Consider the following 16,101-nt stretch of genomic DNA (forward strand, 5'->3'; position numbering starts at 1 on the left):
CCACTGAAGATTAATTAAAATAGGAGATATATGAACATGCCTCGGTGTCAATGTGACAACACGAGCTGCAGCGTTCTGAACTGCCTGTAGTCTAGCTAACAGATACTTAGGAAGGCCATGTAATAAGGAATTACAGTGATCAATTTTCGAACTAATAAATGCATGGACTAAGATTTCACATGTATCTTGGCTTAAGTACTTGCGGATTTTAGCAATATTTCTCAAATGATAGAATGATGATTTACAAATGTTCTTAATGTGCTCCTCAAAACTAAATATGCTATCAAACTGAACCCCTAAATTACGAACAGAGTCACGAGGTGCAATGCACTCAGAACCAACAGTAATGTGACCGATGTCAGGCATGGGATGGTATCTGGAACTGATGACTACAAGGTCCGTTTTGTCCTGGTTTAGTTTAAGATAGTTTCTTATCATCCATTCATCAATGTCCCTCACACAGCATTCCACTCTCAACTTCACTTGTTGGATGTCATTCAAGCTGGTAGATTTAAAGGTAATATATAATTGGGTGTCGTCAGCATATAGATGGTATGATAGTCCATGATCATTTATTATGTCCGCAATAGGTGAACTGATCCCTGAGGGACACCACACTTCAATGCACGTTGTGAAGAATGACTATTCCCAACTTTAACAAAAAGCTTACGTGAAGACAGGTATGATTTCAGCCACTTAAGCACAGTTCCTTGAAAACCAAAACAAGTAGACAGCCTTGTCACTAGAAGAGTATGGTCCACCGAATCAAACGCCGCCGACAGATCCAAAAGTACCAGTATGACCGACTCATTACGATCTAAAGCACAAAGAATGTCATTTTGAACCCTCAGTAGAGCCGTTTCAGTGGAGTGAAATGACTTGTATGCGGATTGAAACGTTTCCGAAAGACCATTAGATGTAATATAGTCTGTAAGCTGGACACATACCGCTTTTTCCACAAGCTTAGACACAAACTTCAAATTAGAAATAGGTCGAAAACTTTCATATTTAGTGAAATCAGCATTATGTTTCTTTAAAGTCGGTGTCATAGCTGCAATCTTCAAGACATCAGGCATAACTCCAGTAGATAAAGATGTATTCACTATATTAGTCAACACAGGAGTTAGTAAATTGAAACATTCCTTCATTACCACTGCAGGCAGAGGATCAAGTACACAGGATTTATTAATAGATCTCAATGCAAGTCCCTTGATGTCTTCGTAACTGACATTAATAAAGTCTGAAAACACAGAGTTACATTCCACGTAGTTACCAAGAGTCACTTCATTAGCATCATTACCTTGCGCAGAATTCTTCTCTATTAGTGTGGCATGGATACGATCAATCTTGTCAATGAAATAATCAGCGAAAGAATTAGCTAGTGCATCGCTACAAGATGATGGATACCGTGCAGTTGATTGCTTTTGTAGTAGTTTTGATACTGTATTAAACAAAAACCCGTTGATCACTTGAGTTTTCAGTAATGATGGTAGTGTAGTAAGAGGATTTCAACGACTTGATCAAATTATTCACAACGCAGCACTGACAATTATATTCTTGTCGATCAGCCTGCAGCCTGGTTCTTCGCCATTTTCTTTCAAGGCGTCGTCGCTTACGCTTCTCTACAGATACCTCATTAGTGTACCACGGAGCAGCAGGCCTAATAGTAACAACTCGGCGCTTGACAGGAGCATGCTTGTCCATTATTGATCTTAATAAGGTGTCATACTGTTGAACTAGATGATCGAGATCGCTGGATGGGTCGATGACGAGAGGGCAGTCAGCAACATCACTAAGAAACGACTCCATGTCAAGAGACCGAAGCTTCCGATAGAAGATAACTTCCTTCCTAAACTGGGGCTTTCTTATGGAGACATCACACATTACCGCCAAATGATCGGAGATGTTAGGATCATAGACTTTGATATTATTGAGCATGTTATCATCAGACTTATTTATAAGTAAGTCAAGAGTATGGCCATTGCGATGAGTCCCAGCACAGACACGTTGTTTAAGGTCAAAAGATTCCAAGATGTCAGTAAAACGTTTGGCATTTACATCATCTTGACAATCCATATGAAAGTTAAAGTCACCAGTAATTAGGACTCGATCAGAAGACTCCACAGTTACAGATTCAAGTAGATGTGAGAATTCCTCAAAAAATCGATTGAAAGAGGAATTATCAGGTGGACGATAGATGACTAAGATCCTGACACTATATAGGCTCCGAAGACGAACATCCATGATTTCAAATGTATCATAATCAACTGTTAATGAAGTGTTGATGTTCAGCACATCCTTAAATAAGATACCAACACCGCCTCCTCTTCCTTGTTTCCTGGGAACATGGAGGAATCTATAACCTGTTGGACACAGTGTTCCAGTCTCAACATCATCCATATTGTGTGGTCTCAGCCAGGTCTCAGTAAAAGCTAGTATATCTACATCAAAATCCACCACAAAATCTTTAACCTCCATTGTCTTATTACGCACGGAGCGTGTGTTCAGTAGAGAAAAATTTAAGCAATGCGATAAACCATTTTCACTGTATGGAATTTGCGCAGAATTTTGTGAAGAGACTTCAGGCCCAGGATGCGGATGTACGTCACCACTAACCAATAGAGATATTACCACGGAGTTAAAAGAGGCCGTAGTATTACTGCAATAAGATATTCTGCTTTTAAACCATTTTCTCTTCCGAGTCCTTAATAACAAACCTTTGTTCGGACTCATAAAGAAAAACATCCCATGGGAGGAGAATGCAAATAAGCTTCTCTGCCAGCGAGTAATCCGAGCATGACTCATAAAGAAAACCATCCCATGGGAGGAAAATGCAAATGAGCTTCTCTGCCAACGAGTAATCCAAGCGTAACATATTCCCGGTGAAGTTGGTTCAGCAACTCTTTGGAACTGGTTTTCGAAGCTGTCAAACTCAGAGGTGACTTGAAAATCCCCGCCAACACATCTCAGTAGGATTATCAACCACAAGGACCAATTTAGAAAACGAATGGCCATCTTTAAGCGCATAAAAAAGTAGATAACACCAGAGCTTGTGAGGACACGTCCGCACCGCACCGCATCTCATTAATCAATGGTGTTTGTAAAGTACATTTCCTACAGAATATAAGCGAAAATGAAGATCTTTTGTTCTATCCGAAAGTTGTAATAGAAAAGGAAACATTCACGGAAAATCAAGGCTCTTTCTCTCAGGATTTTCACAAAGAACTCAGTGAGAACGACTTGTTTCAGAAGGTCCGGACTGAAGAGCTCAGCTTGAACGCATGAATTACTTTTTTAAACCTAATTCTTACGTTATTAAAGTGCTACCGAAACGGAATTTTCGTATCTGACATTTTTGCTCTAACCTGTAGTTTTGAATATGGTGATCATCATGAGATAATTTGCTTAGGCCAAAATGAGGCGAAAGATATCTGTTTTTAACCGTTCAAATCAAAAGTTTTACGAAAACCATGTCCGGGCTCTGATACCAAGCGAAACGGATTGATGACGTCACTGGTTGTGTTCACTCCGATAGCATGGTTTATTTCACTCATTGTTTGTTTGTATTCGTGGGCGAAGGAGATGGCAGATATTGAAATTTTGTCAAGTGAATCTTCTGAACGAAGCGAAGTTGTCTCCAGTAGCGAAGAGGAAGATGGTGCCGTAAAATGGGGTTGACATGCCTATACGACTCCTCGGCGTGTGTTTAGAGTAGCCTATTCAAAGTTTAGCCCTCAGGAGTATGTCTTTGAGCGACCGTCCTTTTTTTGTAAGATACGAGCGGCGGATTTTTGTATAGCTCGCTCAGTAGTGGTTGTGTTTCTATTAAATGCTAGTTTTTCATGAGAATTTGCTTTTTGTGTGGCACTGAGTACGCACATCAGGGACTGCGTCTTTTTCGAATCGTTCGCCTTTGTAGATGTACAGCCATTGTTTTTACTGTCTCGATCGTTAAGTTGTCTTGATTGCTTTCAGCTTGCGCCACGCGCGCTGATTCGATCGTACTACACTTCTTAGTGTTCAGTGTTCCAGCCGTTTTGGCTCGTTTTCTTTTCTTTATTTCGGTATTAAAACGACCGATTTCACGTTCATAGAAGCACATGATCACCTTTACTGTTTCTTGCTCCGCGTTGTTAAGGATTTGCTTTATCTCATTTTTGAAATCCTCGTCTGCTCTTATTTTGGCCCTCGCCCTATATTGTAGGGATTCTGGGCATGTTCTACTGGGCATTTTGTACCGAGAGATTTGTTCGTTATCCTCAGACCTGCCGAGTAGATCATCTTCAGTGGCGGTGTCGTATGAGGCTTCCATGTTTTCTTCATTCTCTGAATGCCATTGCTTTGGTCCGGGGCGTTTAGAAGCCCATCTGCCGTTATGTCTTTCGACATTTTCTGTAGATGGTCAGGCAAGACCTCGGTTTCGATCCTAATCTTGTGGATCTCGTCAGTTGCCGATTGACTAAATAGACTGGTAGAGATTCGTTGTCGGTATCAGTCGGGAATTTTGCTCCCCATCCAGGCGAACCTCTCGCAGATAGCCAAGATGCCGATATGGCCGCCGATGAAGAAGACGAGGATGGCATTTTGCCCGAGATCCTCTTTTTCGGCTTCCCAGCATGCAAGCCACGCTCCATGCTTTTACCCTTCTTTCACAGAAGTACACAACCAGTGACGTCACAGGGCTGTTTTGGCCGCGCCAAGATGGCCGCCAATTTTGATCTCAGCCGGTCAACTTCGCATTGTTAAAAATGTACTTTTCGCTATGCGTTGGCCCAAAAAAAGTACACAGCGTTTGCAAATAACGTTCAAACTCTATCATATTGCAAAAATGTCGGATATGAAAATTACGTTTCAGAAGCACTTTAAATATAAATCCTTATCGCTTCACACAGTTAATTCTTGGGTTTCAGGTGACGTCACAAGCTTTGCTGAAGTTAGTATCCGCCATGTTGGTGTCCCTCGGGTGTCAAATTTATGCATAATTAGTCGATTTCTATAGTGAAGCCCTCTCTCTTATCGCCGTATTATTACGCCAACTACGTGAATATCCAGAAAGAAAAAAGCGATAAAAGTATCCGACATTCATCTTAAGGTATCCCAGTGCTATCTGAGTATGCCGAAAGCTTAGAGAGTTGGAAGGAAAGATGTTTACAAAAGATCTCGGTCATCGCGGTTGACCCTGCAAGCGTGACAGCCGAGAAGTTCAGTCCAAAATGCTTGCCTCCTGTGGAAGTGTCGGATTTGCTGAGTTACCTCGTTCTTGAGACCAGCTTCTACACCAAGAAGCAGTTCAAGGCGTTCAAGAGTCTAGAGGCGTTTAATCAAATGGTGTTGGGATTTGTAACCTCAGTTGTAGGCAAAGTAATCGCCGGCAAGTATGTCGTGAGAGCACGAGTTTGGCATTCACGGCATATGAATGATCCTTTTGTGAACATTTGGGTCATTTCCGAAAACAATGGGACTATTTTGTCAGCCCATTGCTTGGGATGCAAAGCTGGACTGGCTGAGTCATGCTCACATATCGCGAGTGTTTTATTTTATATTAGAGGCAACTACTCGAATTCATGGCAAGCTCGCTGGGTGTCACGAAAACTCAGACACCGAAAACTCAGATCCCTCGAAGTGTTCTCTAAGCTTCCGAAGTGCTCCGTAATTCGATAGTGCATAGCATAAAGCATGAACCAATTGTTTTAGAATATAACCGGTGGAATAATGCAACAAATCCGACGCGAAAGACGGACAACAATATCAAGAGTGATTCTTCAGTGAAGCGAATCGTGACGGCGCTGATGCCGAGTCTTCTTTCCCGTTGTTTTTTTCTTTCTGCCTCATTTAGGAACTCTAGCCCAAGGGTCGCAAAATTGTCTTCGTTTTGGGACTGGTGGGCCGAGTCTCTGTTTGTATCCATTATTATCGCGAAATATTTAAGAATTTTAACAGAGCGACAACAAGGATCTGTGCGACGAAGTACAAAAAAGTAAACAAATGTCCCTTTCGGCTCGTCAAAATCACGCCACATTTTAATACTTTGGTGTTGGAGCGAGCGCATTTGATCCAGTTAACTGTGAATGAAAAGCTCAAAATTAACGGGAAAAATGGAGGAAATCTAAGCAAAATGAAGTCTTGTGTCACTCTAAAATGTTTTAATGCTCAACCATCGGACGATTTTGCGAAACGTGCAACTTGCGGCCTTGTTTTTGCTGCTTCAGTTGGATCAAGACCCAAAACGTCAAAATACACGCGGCATTACCAGGAGTGATCATGAGTCGAGTTTATCTCTTGAATTTTCGAGGGGTCTGAGTTTTCGGGGTGTAAGTTTTCGTGACACCCCAAGCTTGCTTGCACTCAGGTAAAATGCTCATGGATTTTGCCGACATATGTCAATGAAGTGCCGTATGCGAGGGCTAAAGACATCGATTTCTCATCGGCTAAGAAGCTCAAAGAAAAGCTCGACCAAACAATCGAGGATCTACAACAGCCGCAAGCCTCGAACCATACAACAACTTCTAGTTCCTCCTGTCCTTCCCCTTGATTTGTGATGATCCTAGGTATAGCGCATTAGATCATATATCCAATGAATTTTGCGCTATAGAAATAATAAAATTATTAAATTATTATACGAAAAAATCCTCAGTCATTATGCTTTCCACTTTTGCTCGAACAGCCAACAACAATGCATAAAACCATCCCTTCTTTCTCACATGAACTCTTCGTTAGATACGGTTTGTTTGCGCTCGAAGGACACCAAGATGGCGGATAGTAACCGTTGCTAAGGTATTGGTCACGTGGGTGAAACCCAAGAATAAGCCCACTGAGTACCGAATTTTCATGAATCCTTTTTCAACAGATTTCCAGCTTCATGTCTCCTACGTGGTCGCTGTTCGTCACTCTCTGCAAATCGGTATTTGTAAAGTAAATAACCGCTAGTTATAATTAGGCAGCGCAAAACGAAGCTTTCCGAGCGAAGCCGCGAATTATTTATTGTACACCGATCTTGGCATCTTACGAGCTCTTAGTCTTTAATAGTGTGGTCCATACCTTGCGTAACGCAACTGTAACGTGAGGATAATTAAAAATTACAATTGTCGAAGGTATTAACGAGCTTTTTAGTTCGCAAACTGAGTTTAACCATTGTTAAACAAAACCGCTATCTAAGCTATTTTTATTTCGGCTGATTGTACCATGTAAACATTGATAATTATTAAGAGAATAAAGAAGGCATGAAACGTAGACTAGAAAATCATTTATCTGCCCAAAATATGCAGGTATAACAGATTAGGAGACAACAGTTAAAGGAATTTATGACGCTTAAAGTTTGTAAACTCCGACCCTAAACTTTTTACAGCACAAATTTCAAATCTTATTAAAAGCACTGCAAATAATCAAATTTTCATGCACCACTTCATTCGTTATCACTTGTCCAAAATTAACTTAAGGGCCAATATGTAAATGAATGAATGAATGAATGAAAGCTTTTATTTAAAGAGGGTAGCACTTAATAGCCAGAGGCTAATAAACTTGTGGCCCTCACAGACTATATAATCAGATAAATATGTAAGCTAAAATATGTAAACATTTAAAATAAGCATTTCAAATAACACAAGATTCAATTAAGAAGATATTATTTAAAAGTAAAATGATGCAAACATTGTTGTTCCTTAAAAATCTTGGCAAACATGTTCTTTTTAAAACATGCTATAGAATCTAGTTTCCTAATTTTAATAGGTATACTACTCCACAGTCTTGTAGCCGAAACAGCGAAAGAGCGTCCTCTCTCTGATTCTCTTTTGTATTTAGGACAAACAGCATTAATGTTTGAATATCTAGTGTTGCGGGAGTGCCGCTTATTATTCAAAATTAGGTGTTCATTAAGATAATTCGGCAAATGCCCATTCATTCGCTTATACATTATTATGCATTTAACTATCTTATGTTGCTCATAAAACGGAATCCAACCTAGCTTGTTAAACAAAGCAACTGATGGTGTCGTGCGATCGGCATAAGAAATAACTCGTGCCGCACGTTTTTGCAATCTTAACACCCAATAAACCGACTCTTTGTCGCAATTTTACCAAAACCACGTTGGCGTAAGACATAACAGGGCGAATAATGCTATTATAAGACTGAAGTCGCTGTTTAAGAGGTAAACAGGCTCGAATCTTACGCAGCATTGCGATTCTAGAGGCCATCTTTTTACATACTTTCTCAATATGTTCATTAAATGACAATTTGCTGTCAATTTCTACTCCTAATAAGGTAGCACAATCCACATAATGCAGTAAATTTAGTTTTTAAAAATTCTTTTGTCTTTTTAACAGTGAGTACTTTAGTCTTGTCTTCATTTAAGGGGAGCTTATTTGCTGAAGCCCAAAATTGAAATTCAGAGACAGACTTATTTAGTGAGGAACTTAAGTTGGCTAAGTTTTTCACATCCGCAAAAGCGTTGACAGCCATATCGTCTGCGTAAAGGTCCAACTGAGCACTTGTATACAAGGGCAAATCGTTAATAAACAAAATGAAAAATAAACGATCTAAAATACTGCCCTGAGGGACTCCATGCAACATCAGAGCTTCGCTTGACTCACTCCCATTTACACGGACAATTTGCTGCCGATCCGACAAATAAGAGTGACACCAGGCAAGCTCCCGGGTGACTATACCGTACAGCTCTAACTTGCGCAACAATTCTTGGTTTTCACCCACGTGACCTATACCTTGACAACGGTTGCTACGCCGCCATATTGGTGTCGTATTATTCAAACATTTCGCGTGTTATCAAAGCTTTAGAAATATTCTTCATCATGGTTCATTGTATTATGGTTGATTGTTTTCATAATAGTGGAAAGACGAAAGGTATAGGGTTTTATAGGATTCCAGTTGTAGTCACTAACCAAGGAGAAAAAGCAGAAGAGCTAAGCAGAGAACGAAGAGAAAGATGGATCGCCGCCATTAGCCGCGACGACATCACTTCGAAGGATGTCCTCAGTAATGAAAGAGTCTGTGGACGACATTTCGTGTCAGGACAATCTGCAAAACCCTGGGATAAGTACAACGTCGACTGGGTTCCTACTTTGAATCTCGGGAAGACAAAATATCAACAGGAAAACCACGACATTAAAGAGGCAAGAGCTAAACGAGCGAATGAACGCCGCAAAAGATCACTCGAGCGTCAAGAACGCGAGGCAGCTGAGAAACGAAAGAAAATCGATGTCAGTGGCCTTCCCGTCCGTGATGTGGATTTCAGTGATCCTAAAGAAGGATCATCCAAGGAAATTGATTCTTCTGAGGATATTTTTGATCACGATTGCGCATTTCAAGACCACACTTGCTCAACTCTCGTTGACAGTTCAACTCAAACCCAAGTTGATGTATCTGAAGTTATGACTCAAACCGAAGAGTTTGAATACCTTTTCAAAGAATCCTATAAGCCAATTGATCGAGATTTTTTTGATTCTGATGAAAAAGTTCGCTTTTATTCTGGACTGCCTTCAATGGATATCTTAATGACCGTCCTTGACTTTGTGTCACCCCACATCAAACGAAGAACCCAAAAACTTAGCCTTTTCCAGGAAATGATTATCGTGTTGATGAAACTGAGACTGAATATGCCTTATCAAGACTTAGCCTATCGTTTTCAAGTATCTGTGACAACAATATCAAGAATATTTTCATCATGGTTACCAGTGATGGATCAGCATTTGTCCCCACTAATTTACTGGCCTGAAAGACACCAGCTATGGAAGACAATGCCTCTTTGTTTCCAACAAGCCTTTGGAACCAAAGTCACTGTTGTTATTGACTGTTTTGAGATTTTTATTGATAAGCCTACAAACTTGTTAGCTCGAGCTCAGACATTTTCATCCTACAAGCATCACAATACTATCAAAGTACTGATTGGTATTTCTCCCCAAGGAGCTATTTCCTTTGTGTCAGAGGCATGGGGAGGACGTACCTCTGATAAGTTCTTGACAGAAAACTGTGGCATTCTTGAAAAACTTTTGCCAGGTGACATGGTTATGGCAGACCGGGGTTTCACAATCACAGAAAGTGTTGCTCTCAAACAGGCAAGACTTGTGATACCAGCCTACACGAAAGGGAGGGAACAGCTGGATCCTATTGATGTGGAAAAAACAAGAGCTCTAGCAAGTGTACGGATACATGTTGAGAGGGTGATTGGTTTGCTGCGTCGCAAGTATACTATTCTTCAAAGCACACTTCCCACTGATTTCTTGAACAATGACAATGGACAGGATGAAGTACCAATTATTGACAGAATTATTAGAGTATGTTCAGCTCTTGTAAACCTGTGTCCACCCATTGTACCATTTGATTAGCTCCATACTTCATACAGTACTATTATAGTCATATATTGTAGCTAATGAAATGATATGATGGGGTGGAGAATCTGTGTATAATTTAAGAAATATTATAACCCCATGAAAAGAGAGCAAGTGACTGGGAATGAGCACTGTGTAACATTAATAATTGAAGAAAATATACTTCCATTACAAGAAGGATCGACAACAATGACAACATTTTATTTGTGCTGTGTATATATATTTACAAAAATTATATGAATTAAAATAATAAATTATGTTTTCAGGGGGCAGTAAGGACTGTTTATTGAGCACAGCTGCTTAAAATAGCTTGAGTTCATTATTCTTCTTGGATTTTTTTTTTTTAATGACTGCTACTCTTGAGATTAGCATGAAACAACAAAACAACATTTTTAGTGTTAAATGTATTCAAAAATGTGGAAAAACTTTGATTTCACCAGCTCTCAAACATTGAAGTAAATGTGGTCTCATTCTTGGGATGTCAAACATAAAATCTGAAGGGTTGAGTTCAAACACAAGGCATGTTGCAAATGCTACAGCAAAAACGCCACAGTCACTGCCATTCATTTGTTGCTGCACTGGTACAACTTCAATGCCAACAAAGTTATCTGGTAGCAGATCTTTAACTTGCTGCTCAACTTCATCATCAATAATGTCATTGTACAGACTGTCGTACAAATTAACACATCCTGATGTGCAACCAATAGAACTAATGCACACCCAATGTGAATTACCCGTATGTAAGATTTGAACAAAGTCACTGGTCATAATGTCAAAGTTCCTTACTCTTCCAAGAGTTGGTCTTTGAAAACCCTCAATGAGAGGATTTACTTTCTTGATGCATATTTGTGCTGCCTGTATTATTTTGCAATCCAACCAGCCATCAGGAGATGAGATTATGTCATAGTCATGCTCATCTAGATCTCCAAAAGATGCAATTCTGTTAGCTACACCTTTAGTCACACAGATTATTTCTAAGTCCTCATCACTTTCATATTCATCTCCAGTACAGTATTTATTTGACTCATTTTCATGTAGATCTTCAAAAGATTCAGAAGCTGTTCTGCTTTCAGTCACACAGGGTATTTCTATGTCCTTGTCACTTTCATATTCAGTTCCAGACACAACTGAAGCTGATGGATTATTGACAGTACATGTAGTAGTGGTGGTATAAGAAGAACATGTGGTAGGAATAGTTAATGAAGACTTGTCTGCAGGTTTTTTCTTCACTTTGCAATTTTTGCAGACCCAATATAGCTTGCTGTTATTGGGCATCCTCTTGTAGTTTAGACATTTCAGATGGAAAAATTTCCCACTCTGACATTGACTATGACATTTCAGCAGCTTTTCCCCTACAACAGGTTTAGCTTTGCAAACACAAATGGACTGTAATTTCATTGCTTCATCGAAATCAGGGTTCTTTTGATAATCAGGCTTGATCTTAGTAACTCTCTTGGCTTTCTTACATTCTGGAAGTAACTGGCAGCTTGGACAGTACCATACTTTGGGTAAGGGATCAGATATCCCTAAACATGAGAGGTGAAACTCAATGAATGGGCACTTGGGGTTTTGACAAGGCACTGTGCTTTCTTCTGGTTTGGGTTTTCTGCAGTAGCAAACAGGCTTTATATCACCTGCTGGTACAGGTGCAGCAATTTCATGCTTCCTGGTGTACCATCTTCCTAAGATTTCAGGTAGGATACAAGATCTCCACACTTTGGTGAGTTTTGGAAGAACTGATTCCCAGTGTGAAATGTCCTTGTAAATTCTCTCCAATAAAAACCTTGTTTGATTGTTATTGTCAAAAGAGCACACAACAAAGTCACAATACTGAGAGTCTGTGATAAACAACTGTTGCTGTACTTGAAAAAAGTACTGGTGATTTCTCTTGAGCTGTACCTTTCCATTGACGTTTTCAAGACATGAATTCTTCTTTTCCACATAACTTTCAAGGTCACAGTTTTCAATGTTGTAAGGGCATTTGACTTCTCCACAACCATTCCCACAGCATGAACATGATACCAAAAAATCTGGAGTAGCATTTATCCAGGGGTGCTGTTTATCCACTATCATACCACATTGTTCAACTTTCAGATCTCTGTGAGTCTCTAGCATAGTCTTGGTATAAGCATTCACTGCAGCACTCTCATTCTTACGGCCATGACTGATTGCTTTAGTAGTAACTTAGAACAGATCAGGATATGAGATGGACTTAATTAAGGATTGTGATGGCATAGCAGGGTTAGTATGAGCTACTGCCCAACTCAGAGATGCACCAATGCGCCCAGCTCTGTGCCTGAAAAATGCATTTCCTTTAGCCTGTTCCCTGGTGTCTTGCTCAATTAATTCTACCTGTGATTCTGAAATAGTCAGATCAATATTTTCACACTTTTCTAGGAGTTCTGGATATGACAAGTCAAAATTACATGGATCAAAAAGGTCAGAAATGGTTGGGATACTTCTACTTTTCATGATAAACTGTTCAGAATAGGGTTCAATCAAGCTTAAGGCAACAGGTTTGAACTTGCACTCATTTATTTTGGCAAGGAAATGTTTAAGCTCAGTTCCTCCAGATGTAACCCGTTCTGTCGAGACCTTAGCTTTCTTTGTAGTGCAAGGTGCTGATAAGGAAGGTGGAGAGTTTTCTGATAGTCCCTCAATACAGGCATCTAAGTTATCTTTCAACTTTTTCGCCGACTTGAAGTTGATATCTTTGACCCTAGCATAAGGAACCTCACTCACATATGTCGGTAACAACCACGTGCACTTTACTTGCGTACATGCCAGCGTTTCATTAATTCTCGTTGAAGCTTCGATATGAAATAAAATACTTGCAATATGTGAGCAAGTCTCAGCTAGTCCAGCTTTACAACCAAGGCAGTGGGCTGATAACACGGTTCCCTCCTTATTAGTAATAATCCAAACTGCAAATGGTCGCTCATTCATTCGTTGAGAATGTCTCACCTTTCCGATCACCACGAATTTTTCACCTATGACTTTGCCTTCAACACTGGAAATAAAACCCGACACCATCTAATTGTAGGCCTCCAAGCTTTTGAAAGCTTTGAACTGTTTCTTTGTGTAATAACTCGTATCGATAACCAAATAGCACAGGAGATCTGTAGCTTCTATGGGTGGTAAACATTGTGGATCTAACTTTGCGTAGATCAATGTAGCGGGATCGATCCCCACGAGTGATATTTTTTCTAAATACCTTTGTTTAACATGTGGCTCTAGTCTTTTAACATAGTCGCTTAAGGGTATATTGCAAATATCTTCCTTTTTTTCTTCCTTTTTGATGTTTTCAGAAATTTTGTCCAAATCACGCGACATACTTTTAAAGAATCATGCACCAAAACACTGCATTTTGACATATGCTAATAAGCTTTTGCGACACCAATATGGCGGACGCCTAATTTGCATATGCTGTGACGTCACGTGAAAACCAAGAATAGCTTATGGTCCACCATGTCGAACGCCTTGCGATAATCGACCAGGACCATGCCGCATACTTGATTGTTATCTAAGCCGAACAAAAGCTCGTCAATAACTTAATTAGGTGGAGGGGTGGAGCTTGAGGTGGGAACTAAGGGCAAAGGCCTTTGGAACGCGGTTCTCACATCCGCTAGTGACACACTCGACTTAGCCTCGTGTGCTAACTTTTTTCCCTTTCCACATTTTGATGTAATCTGCAATCTATTACGTAGCATATACAGGGCAACGTGGAATCTGAAGTCTGTGTCACCATGGCCTAGAGAGCGATTTTTGTATTAAATAACTAAAACTTCCCTGTTGGCGCTCACTTCAACAACTTAACTGTGATCTGCACTCTCCTTCGGTTTTACTTCATATAACGGTACATGCAAAAACGAAAAACTACTGAAGGCATAAACCTGTAGGATAAATTGGCTTGGTTCACGCAATAATAAATTTAATCCCGCAACCTATCTTTGCAATAATTGGCTCGGCTCAAGAATGGCTCAAGAATGAGTTCGAAATCGAGAAAGTGCAAGAAAACAAGCCTTTTTCAGAAAATGCCAGATGTGATTAACATGTAACTTCTCCCTATGATATCCATATATTATCTAGCAAACAGGTGATGAGAATTTAACACTTAGTACCACAAATCTAACACCAAATTCTCGTAACTAATTAACTAGGAAATGTGTATCAACTAGAGGGGAGAATTTACAATCACATCTTGAAAGTAAAAAGGTTCAGGCAATTAAACCCACAAACCAAAGGTATAGGAAGCAATATATTCCCAGCGAGTAACCTATCAACAAATTCTTTATTCAATGCGATTCTATTTACGACAATCGTTTTATTTTACTCACATTGAGCTATAACAGTTCAAGTACTTTGTAACTCTCGTTCAGAAAAAAAGTTCTACAAAAGTTACTTTGAGTACCTATAATGATAAACTATCAAGTCCACAAAAACTATTAACGTTTTCAGGCTTCAAGCTGCTTTCACGACAGCCTTTTACCATAAAGTTCCACTATGATCAGTAATGATTCAAAATATTCTGTTTCCAACCATTTCGTAACTGTTCCTTTTCTAAGATTTAGCTTAAAATTAAGATCATTAAAATAAATTGGCGAGATCTCTTGTAAGCTAATGTAGAAAAATTCACTGCCTGACGAGTGAATTCCACGTTAAATTTCACGCGAAAAACCGATATCGCGCGAATCGCGAAGCGATGAGTGCGATATCGATTTTTCAAGTGAAATTTAACGTGGAATTCACGAGTCAGGTAGTGAATTTTTCTTGAATCGCATTACAGAATAAAAATAAGAAAAGAAATTAAAACGGCAATGTTATTGTTTGTTTTTATTCCGTACGCGCGCCCTCAAGAAAGCCATTTTAAAGTCAACTGTTAGAGCTGTCATTGTTGAGGGAATGGAAAGCAAGGTAAGTCGCTCACGTTTGAACCGTCGACAATTTTAATTGTACCTCGTGAATTTTTCTTGGATCACATACCTAAAGCCACCAAATCACTTGGCGAAACCAGATATTTTGTATTTTTGTGCGCCACGCCAGTGCGCAAACAATGGAAAGCCTTTCAAAGTCAGGTGTCAATATCTAGCGAATAGAGGGAACAAGATATTTTTAGAATGAAAACCACTTTTATTTCAAACTCGTGGAGAAAGCGGTGCCTCACATTTTACAATCTTCAGTAAAAAAACTAAAAGTACACAATACGGAGTTATTTAAGACAGAGATTTGCCTGCTACCACTCCACTTGGCAGAATGTGGCGCAGACAATCAACAACTGTATGGTCAAATCCTCAAGCGAAATGAAAATTTCAAGCGTTCCGGTATCAAAGCAAGATCTACAAAAAACCGGTAAGTGCTTTACAGTTGTAAAAAAAAGTGTATTCAAAATATAATGATTAAGACTGGAATTTCTCGGTAAACTCTGGCGAAAAACAGTTCAGTTAAAAGTCACAATTTTAACTGTTTTTCTTTCATCGCAGGGAGTCGCTCGTTGGTGTCAATGCTGGAATGAAAGTTTATGGAAATGTTTACTGGAGAATTATTAAAAGTTACTCCAGTAAACATTCCGCGAACTGCTCCTGCCATCAGGTAACTAGAACGACTGGCATTGCTGTCAAGGTCACTAGTAGCTGCTGTGTTGCTTGGCGTGGCTGAGCCATTGAGAACAATCTCCCGTAAAGCATGATTTGAATAGCCGTTGGTAGTTGTCGTGCTTGGCGTGGGTTGAAACCGGCCAACTTATTCGACATTCGCCGCTGTTTTT

At 39.7% G+C, this 16,101-nt stretch overlaps 3 protein-coding genes and 1 long non-coding RNA gene across 4 annotated transcripts in view; 2 read left to right on the forward strand and 2 right to left on the reverse strand.

The window, feature by feature from the left end:
- LOC148726371 (uncharacterized) overlaps positions 1-16,101 on the forward strand; it is a 447,217-nt gene that overhangs the window by 90,171 nt on the left and 340,945 nt on the right. The gene's annotated exons all lie outside the window — the stretch shown is intronic.
- Positions 8,693-10,609, forward strand: LOC148726378 (uncharacterized). Its single transcript, XM_088728801.1, has one exon. The coding sequence runs from the start codon at positions 8,802-8,804 to the stop codon at positions 10,332-10,334; it is 1,533 nt and encodes a 510-aa protein (XP_088584927.1). The 5' UTR covers positions 8,693-8,801; the 3' UTR covers positions 10,335-10,609.
- On the reverse strand, positions 10,512-12,465 carry LOC148726379 (uncharacterized). The gene has a single exon (XM_088728800.1). The coding sequence runs from the start codon at positions 12,450-12,452 to the stop codon at positions 10,746-10,748; it is 1,707 nt and encodes a 568-aa protein (XP_088584926.1). The 5' UTR covers positions 12,453-12,465; the 3' UTR covers positions 10,512-10,745.
- LOC148726380 (uncharacterized) lies at positions 12,507-13,370 on the reverse strand. The gene has a single exon (XM_088726316.1). The coding sequence runs from the start codon at positions 13,368-13,370 to the stop codon at positions 12,522-12,524; it is 849 nt and encodes a 282-aa protein (XP_088582442.1). The 3' UTR covers positions 12,507-12,521.

This window comes from Stylophora pistillata, chromosome 7 (assembly GCF_964205215.1).
Source record: "Stylophora pistillata chromosome 7, jaStyPist1.2, whole genome shotgun sequence".
NCBI classification, from domain to species: Eukaryota; Metazoa; Cnidaria; class Anthozoa; order Scleractinia; family Pocilloporidae; genus Stylophora; species Stylophora pistillata.

What these genes read in the sequence shown, in the direction of transcription:
- LOC148726379 (XM_088728800.1), bottom strand. Translation starts at nt 12,452, where the DNA reads ATGCTAGAGACTCACAGAGATCTGAAAGTTGAACAATGTGGTATGATA.
- LOC148726378 (XM_088728801.1), top strand. Translation starts at nt 8,802, where the DNA reads ATGGTTCATTGTATTATGGTTGATTGTTTTCATAATAGTGGAAAGACG.
- LOC148726380 (XM_088726316.1), bottom strand. Translation starts at nt 13,370, where the DNA reads ATGGTGTCGGGTTTTATTTCCAGTGTTGAAGGCAAAGTCATAGGTGAA.